Below are 8545 nucleotides of genomic sequence, written 5' to 3' on the forward strand. Positions count from 1 at the left end.
AACATAGTCATGTGGGATCTTATTGATTCGTTTTGATGTAAAGATTGTTAATATCAACTTTTTATAATTTTTAATTATACATAACTCGATATATTAAGAATCGAATAAGTGCATAAAGTGAATGAGAAATTTTAGATGAATAAGAGGTAGTATATAACAACAACAAATATTTCAGGAAAATATAATTATATTTAATATTATTTAAATTATTTAATCATAGATATTATAATATTAACTTTTTTATAAAAAAATTTTATACATAATTTGAAAATATATTTCAATATAATTAAAGTGAAATATAGCAAGGGAGGGACTAGGGAGGACTACTCTTCATCTTACACCTCTTTTTCTATGTAGTTGAACTTTCAACCAACTCTTCTACTCTTTCTTTCTTGTTCAAAAATGGCAGACGGAGGATGCTTGAAAGTTCTGGATGGTACTCAGCTCAGCGATTTCGACTTCTCACTTCCCGATGATTTTTCCGGCGATATCAATGGAGTTCAACTTCTGGATTTCGCTCATTCTAGAGTTTCTCAGTGTCATTACTCTCTTCCATTGCCGGATTTTTTGAAATCTCTGGCTCTTCAACGCCTTAATTTTGACATCAGTGGAAAGAAGCTTGACAGAGACGAAGCGCAGCGTCTTCTTGCCGATTATGTTTCCGCCATTGCCGATCAATTGAAAGGTTCGGTGTGTTTCTTGATTTTTTTTCTGAAATTAAAGGTTCCCGGTTTGTTCCTGATGGGATTCATAGGATAGACTTTGAAGAATCGTTAATGGAAATATGCGATTAATACTCTAGAAAGGGTGCACAGAGTATTTTTTTTCTAGAATTTGTTTGACAGGATCTTCATACTTAAAAGTAGCATGTAACTTCTGCTTGCTTGTTTACGAAGTTCACTTTTAATTGGCTAATTTTCACCTAGATTTATCCAAGTCCTAGGATTTAAACTTCACACCTCTTTATTACTTCATTTCTCTTATGAGCCTATTACACCTCAAGAGTACTACATTCATCCCTTGAAGGGGCAAAAAATAATATACACTTTATTTTTCTTAACGCTAGTAGCACAACTTAGGCTAGATAAACTTATCTTAGACTTTCACTAAGCCAAACCTTAAAACAATATTAAGGTGGATCCGATCTTGGTTACTTGAGAAACAAAGTTTTTTGATCTTGACACTGACAATAAATTATCTTTTAAGAGTTACCAATAGTTTGCACCAAGACGTAAAAATAAATCTAACAATAAAAACGCTTATTAATTTTTTCAAATCTATGATAACAACAAAATAAATTAGACAACAAGATTATTAACCTAAAAACATCTGATTAAACAAGATTAAAATATTTTAGCATTTGAATTTGACCTAACCGATTAAAAACTATACCACTTCTAAAAACAATTCAATTTTTTGACATAATAAATTCAAATTTAAAAGCTGAATTCTTAGATTATAAGGATCAAGTTATTGACTAATTCATTCCAACTTAGACTTAATAAAGTTTTCCTAAATTAATTTTAGTAACTTGTTTAATATTTTATCCTATCATTTTATCCTTTCATCATCACACTTATATGGCAAATTAAAACTTGATAAGTCAACAAACTTCTTTGACCTTTTCAAGCCTATAAAGAAAATATTTTAAGGGTCAAAAAAAGAGAGTGGAAGAGTGCAAGAAACATTCATGGTTTGTTGAATCTTGTGAGAGAATTTAGTTGTGTTTTGTGAGAAACTCCATTGGAGTTCATGTGAGCTTTAGAGAGTAAGTTTACTTTTAGAGCACTCTTACTGTAATTTTTGAATTCACACTAAGAAATCACAACTGTTTGTTTGAGGGGGAGGGTACCTTAATTCTTGCTTTGTTCTTGCATAGTTTGTGTGAGTTCTTGTTTGGTTCTGTTTTTTTGATCTTGTTTTCTCATATTTTCGCTTCCCCTGAGTGTCCAAATTCACAATGTAATCATAGACTTCATTTGTATCTAGATCTCCCTTGCTAAATTTTTTAAAAAGTACTTCTTACCAAATGCACAATGCTCACAAAAACCCAAGGCTCCTCACTTTGCAATCAGAAAAAAAAAATCCTTTTGAATGTCATATGCTACATTTAATGATCTGCAACAGATCCGCAAAACACAAAGTGAGCTCGTAGTACAACTCTTAGTCTGTTACACATACAACTATACAAGGTGTTGATTTTCAAACCCTTGAGTATCAACTTGGAACCCTTAAACACCAGTGTTTCTCCTTTTTAGCATATTAAGTAATCATGGACTTCATTTGTATCTTGATCTCCCTTGCTAAATTTAAAAAGTACAATACTCACAAAAACCAAGGCTTCTCACTTCGCAATCAGGAAACAAGCCATTTTCAATTTCATATGCTACATTTAGTAATAGGATGTGCGAAACACAAAATGAGATATTAGTGCAACCTCTTACTCTGTCACATTTACAAGGTGTTGACTTTTAAACCCTTGAGTCTCAACTTGGAACCTTAAACACTAGTGTTTCTCCTTTTGAGCAGGAGAACTTGTAACCTAGGTCGTTCAGTACACCAAATGACATCAAACTCCTTCTCAACTTGAAACATGTCTCAAAGTACAAACCTTCCCATCATGATCCATGATCTTGATAGAGGGAATAACCACAAATTGACAAGTAGCATTATTTCCTACGACAACACCAATAAAAGTCCCATAGCTGCATAACCAGTCTCGATGTGAAGACATGATAGGAATAGCTTGAGTAAAGAATCAAGTGATACGCAGATTTAGTTTGAATCAATTGTAAGAGTCAAATCATCCTCATAAATACACTCCTTATTTTGCACTTTATAACAATTTCTTTCCTTTCTTTATGACAAATTTGTTTAGTATATGCAGGTACATTACACACAAAATTAACAAATAATTATATTAGCATCACCCATGTTTTTCCAATACTTACCTTTCTTTAACTTGACAAGCAAAGTTGCTCCTCCATTATCTGTTTCACAAACTGCCTTCTAACTTGCGTAAAATCTTACCTTCACTTCTTTTATAATCAATGTAACCTTTCACGCGACAGATTTCTCAGCAAAATTTTCACATGTAGTTGGTAATGATACCAGTAGAATCCAAGCAGAATTTTTATGATCTACGAAAACATCTATATTATGCATATTTAAGAATATCAAATCAAGATTTTTTAGATGATCTCATGAAGATGTACATGACTGCATCCGTAGGTTGAAAAACTTTTGTTTCTACAACGATTTGTTGGTAAGCGACTTTGTCATTTACAAGCTGTCCAATTGCTGCTTTTATTGGTTTAAAAACTCATGATCCTTTTCCTGTGTTTCTTTCAATGTTTAAATTTCTCTTGTACGTGGGCAGATGAACCTCTTGTGGTATCTATTCTGGATGGAAACACCATTCGCTTGTTTCTAGAAGATGAAGATGATTTTGCAATGTTGGCTGAGAATCTGTTTACTGACCTAGATGCAGAAGATGAGGGGAAATTAAGCAAGAGTGAAATACTGAATGCCTTAGACAAAATGGGAGTTGAAATGGGTGTTCCGTCAAGTTCAGGTTTTCTTTCATATCTCTCGATAGCTCAGCTTTACTCGTTTGATGCTTTTAGGACTATTGTCTTGCAGTAGCTGCTATATCTTTTTGGTCTTGCATCCATGTCCAAGATGTACTAGTTGATAATCTTGACGTGATCCTACTATATCTGTTTCCGTGAAAGTATGTACTAATTTTTTGTCAAGGATCAAGTTAATTGACATTCTTTTCAGTTTACCAAATCTAACAAAATTATCAAGTTTTAACAACAATTAGACATTTGTCAGGTTGCACAATTTTGTTTTTGTTATTTGTATTGTCACATTTGAGGAAGTATACTGTATACCACTTTGGACTAGCAGGTAGAATTAAAAAATTATATGCAGGTGTTACATTATCCACTATGTGCATTAAAATTATCCACTAAGCTGTTCAAAAGAACTTATCAGGCTTACTTACTAGTGTTGAAATGTTGTGAATGCGTACGTTTGTGATTTGGCTCATAGTGAGACTTCAAATAGCGTTATGTACTTTTAAATATGCGAGTTAATTCTTGTTTCTCGGCTGGGTTGGCTGAAAAAAAGCTTTGAATATCGAATATATTCATACAGTCAGTCTTGTTTTTCCATCAATATTTTGGGGAAGGGACGGGTGGGAGTGGGGGTAGAACTTTTTGACGGAAGCCAGGCAAAAAAAGAAGAGAGAAGAGGAGAAAGGCTTATTATGATGTGTAATTTGATTTATCGTCATTAAATCAATACATACATACATATTTATATACATATATATATAGGGGCAGGATCAGGTGAAAACCATATGAAAACTGAAAACCAGACTAAGATATACATATTGTGGCAAAAGATGTACCTATTATCTTATAGGGTGTATATATTTTTGTAAAGGAAAAAGTTCATATAATTTATAAAAATGTCATCCGAATATGTACATAGTTTCTGCATGTATGTACACCTTTTAGCAAATGTTTAATTATTTACAAAATTGCCACTGGAATATGTACACCATTTAAGCTTTATGTACACCTGTTTTCAGTTTTCACCATTTTAATTGGTTTTCACATTATCCAAATCATATATATATATATATATATATATATATATATATATATATATATAGGGTCAAGTTCCTGTGAGAAACAAGCTTATTTGAGAACTGTGAGGACCAATCTTCCTGATACAAAAGTGTTACCTTTTATAGAAAAGGTGTTACTTTAGTTTTGGACAAAAAAAATGTTATTTTTTTAAAAACAAAAATTGGTACTTTTTAGCAAAGAAATGTTGCTTTCAAAAACAAAATATATTTTTCAAAAAAAATGAATAATACAAACTAACACGTTTATTTCCGAAAAGTAACACCTTTTTATGTTTAGAGTAACACCTTTTTGTGAGTTTTGTTCAATATTTTTTTCTGTAAGTAACACTTTTTTGCCTAAAAGTATCATCTTTTTTTCATAAAAAAAAGTATCTTATTTTTGCCTTAAAGTAACACCTTTTTAGTAAGAAAGTAATACTTTTTTATCAGGTAGATTGGTTCTCACGACTCTCATGTAAGGATGGTTCTCACCTAAACTTCTTCCTATATATACATATCATCAGAATTGATATATGAGTACAAACTGGTCTAACTGTGTTCTGAATTTCTGATTATCGATCAACGGATACATTAGCAGGGTTTTATTGTATGAGTACGGATTTTGCAACTGTGTTCAGAATATCCTTGAATATATCTTTGTACTTGTTTGTTAGATCAGTGTCTTTTGTCATCTCCAATTTATCTAGTTAATACCAAAACCTGTTTTTTAAAGACACTGTTAACAATAGAAAAGCCTGATGGTTCCCACTTCCCACACACTGGCTACATGTAGGTAATTCAATCTAAATAAAAGTTTTGAATGATATTGGAAACGCTTCTAAATGTAAACTTGTAAAATTAGCAACTTTTAAGTAAAAAAATCAATCCACTTTCAGTTCTAAAGTTCATACAAACTTCAAGCTTTTTCTTTTGATCTTGCTATGATATACAGGATCACTTGTATCTAAAAGGGCATGCTTGGATTGTCAGTAATATCGAAAGGGATTAAATAAAGGAAAAAAAGTCTATAGAGGAGATAAAGAATTTAAAGTGGTGGCAAAAAGAAGAAATTGTGTATAAAATTAGGAATATGGTAGGATCAAAAGAAATATTTCCCCCATTTGGAAAGGTGTATAAACTGTTCTCCTTGACACCATTTCATTTTCTTTATCTCTTATCTACACCTTTTTAAAGTTTTACTTTATATAGAATTTATGACATTACTCTCATACAAAGTATCCTCTACGTGGCATCATCTTTTGCACCTTTTTTCAGCTTGTTTTTCAGCATCTATCTTCTGTGAAACTGACTGACTGTTCATTTACATAGCTCTGCTACCATGTTGGCTTACCTTTCCTACATTCACTCTTTATTTTGACCTTTAAGAGAAATTACTCATTCAACCAAGATGAGTAGTTAAATATCATACACATATTATAAGTAGTTAAATTCCATATTCATGATTAAGTTAGACTGTCTTGTTTCCTATTTCCTCTCATAATGGCAATAGGAAGGTTCTTTCCCCTTTTGCAATGAACAATCAATTATGAAGATAGTAAAGACTAGACTTTGTAACAAAATGGACTTACGATTTTCTTGCTAATAGTTTAGTAATATACATTTAGAGACAAATAAGCAAAGACATATAGTGTCAATGAGATTATAGATAATTTTAAAGTGCTAAAGAGCTCGAGCTTTACTTTGATTCAAAATTTACGTTATAATTTTTGGTTGTATTAATTGGCTATATATTAATCTCCATCAATTTTTTTTTTGTTAACGCACCCCCTAAAATTTTGTTCAAGTTTCACCATTGTGTATATCAACATTCTCATTTTGTTAACCATTATCGTAATTTTATCAGAGTTTCCAATGATAAATGATATTTTAAAGAAACATGGAGCTGAAGGAGAGGAAAAATTAGGCCAAGCACAATTTGCACAGTTACTTCAACCTATATTGCAAGATTTGGCAGATGCTTTGGCTCTAAAGCATGTCACAGTTGTGCATAATCTCAAGATAACAAATGGATCCAAGTTAAGAAAGGTTGTTTTCTTTCCCCTTTATCTCGCTAGTGAATGATTGTTATTAATACAGTCCAAAACATGTCGGCTTTCTCTTCTGTCAAAAAACCAACCAATTTTCGCACTCTTCTTTTAAGCTACTAACTATGTCAACATGCCCAAACATGAGTTGGTAATGATCTAGTGGATATGATTTGTGATAAATTTGTTATTGGACTTGTACACAACAAGACTCGTATTAAGATAAGAGTTGACCGCACACAAACCCAATGAGGTTCCATCTCTCTCTAATTCTTCGATGTGGGATCACATATGGGTTATTTTCCGACAACTTGGATTTTCGAAAAGCTTTTTCCTGATGGATCAAATCTAATTTGCTTATTGTTTCTCCTTCAAAGAAAGTTTCTTGTCACGACTTTTGTTGCTCAAGAACCTGGTTATTGATAATCCTTTGTTAACAATGCAGTTCCTGGCTGACCAGAACAAATTAGATGATCTAAAAGAGAAACTGTACAAGCAAATCCTTGATTGCCAGAAAGAGCAAGGTTGTGCAGAAGTAATCAGGAGTTACCTCGAAAAGAACGGGAACGAGTTAGGATTACCTCCGCTGGAAGTCAATGAAGCTGTTCCTCTCATGTATAATGCAATCTTTGCTGACATAGAGAGCAAATGCAAGGATTTTGAGAAAAATGAATTTAGAGACCTTTTGAAGAAGATTCTCGAGAATTTCGCTGAAAAGTTAGAAGTCGATCCTGTGTTTCACGATACTCTCCTTTGAGCCTTGTTGAGCCAGGGGAACTTTTTGCCTTTTGTAAGTCTTGTGCATGTGTGAAGTTCTTATCACCCCATAAGCATATATTTTCATGTAAAAAGGCATTTTGGCATTAGGGTAATATACTTGTTACTAAATTATCTATGGAAAAACATGTTAGATTATCTGCAAGACTGCAGCGAACTGAGTGATCGGCCAATGTATAGTCTCCCTAGCAGCTGCGATTTTGTGAATCTGATTACTGCTTTTCGATGGAGCTATGTTTCAAAGTCTTTTTGTATGTATGTCATGTTTAACAACTCTGCATGGATCCTTTCATGGGATGCCTATAGATGCAGGTTTCCGTATTGTTATGGTTCCATGTCTACTTTCTTTGTTTATTTTACATGATACATGCAAATTACAATAGGTGAGCAAATAATGTAATAAGTCAAAAAAAACAGTGAAATTGATCTCACTTGGAAATGACTTGTAATTAGTGCGCATAACAATGGCATAAATTCAAAGGTTAAGATCGAGTAGGATAAGAGATAACAAAACAACATCATAGCCTTAATTCTAAAAAAATAATATTCGACTAAGAAAGTAAAAGAAGAATAGACCAAAATGCGTGAGAGGAAGATGAGGAGGGGGATATATGAAGTAGTGGTGAATAAAGTTTGATCTTAACAGTTAATTAAATCGGATTAAACTGTAGTTTTAGTATTTGGTCTGGTCTACGGTCTAAGCGGTATAATTTGATTTTTTTAAAATATTTTGAATTTTAATCCGATTCTGTCTGAATCTGTCCAAATAGGATAAATAAAATTCAATGCAAAAAAATACTTCACTTTTAATATGGAAGAATATACACTTTATTATAAATAAATACTTTTTACTTGAATGATGAAATTCGTAAGTTTAAATATTGGTATGATATTTATGGAAAAATTACCTTGATTAATACATTCTTTCGTTAATTTCCCTATAATAATACCAAATTTTGATTAACCATGAATAACATCAATTTATGGGTTTTTTTCCTAGAATAATACCAACTTTGATTTATTAGCTAATTTAATGTAACATCCCTGAATTTCCGACCCTCTAAATGGAACTAAAACCGCAAGT

The 8545-nt window shown here is 32.2% G+C and overlaps 1 protein-coding gene across 1 annotated transcript; it reads left to right on the top strand.

Moving 5' to 3' along the window:
* Window positions 1-297: 297 nt before the first annotated feature.
* Window positions 298-7782, top strand: LOC130817499 (uncharacterized). The gene is made up of 4 exons (XM_057683234.1): window positions 298-685; window positions 3380-3574; window positions 6504-6685; window positions 7130-7782. The coding sequence occupies exons 1-4, from the start codon at window positions 403-405 to the stop codon at window positions 7439-7441; spliced, it is 972 nt and encodes a 323-aa protein (XP_057539217.1). The 5' UTR covers window positions 298-402; the 3' UTR covers window positions 7442-7782.
* The last annotated feature ends 763 nt before the right edge of the window (window positions 7783-8545 follow it).

Source organism: Amaranthus tricolor, chromosome 7 (genome assembly GCF_026212465.1).
Source record: "Amaranthus tricolor cultivar Red isolate AtriRed21 chromosome 7, ASM2621246v1, whole genome shotgun sequence".
Lineage (NCBI taxonomy): Eukaryota > Viridiplantae > Streptophyta > Magnoliopsida > Caryophyllales > Amaranthaceae > Amaranthus > Amaranthus tricolor.

Coding starts and splice junctions, on each gene's coding strand:
- LOC130817499 (XM_057683234.1), top strand. CDS start 403: ATGGCAGACGGAGGATGCTTGAAAGTTCTGGATGGTACTCAGCTCAGC. Junction 686..3,379: donor CATTGCCGATCAATTGAAAG/GTTCGGTGTGTT, acceptor GTACGTGGGCAG/ATGAACCTCTTGTGGTATCT. Junction 3,575..6,503: donor GGGTGTTCCGTCAAGTTCAG/GTTTTCTTTCAT, acceptor TAATTTTATCAG/AGTTTCCAATGATAAATGAT.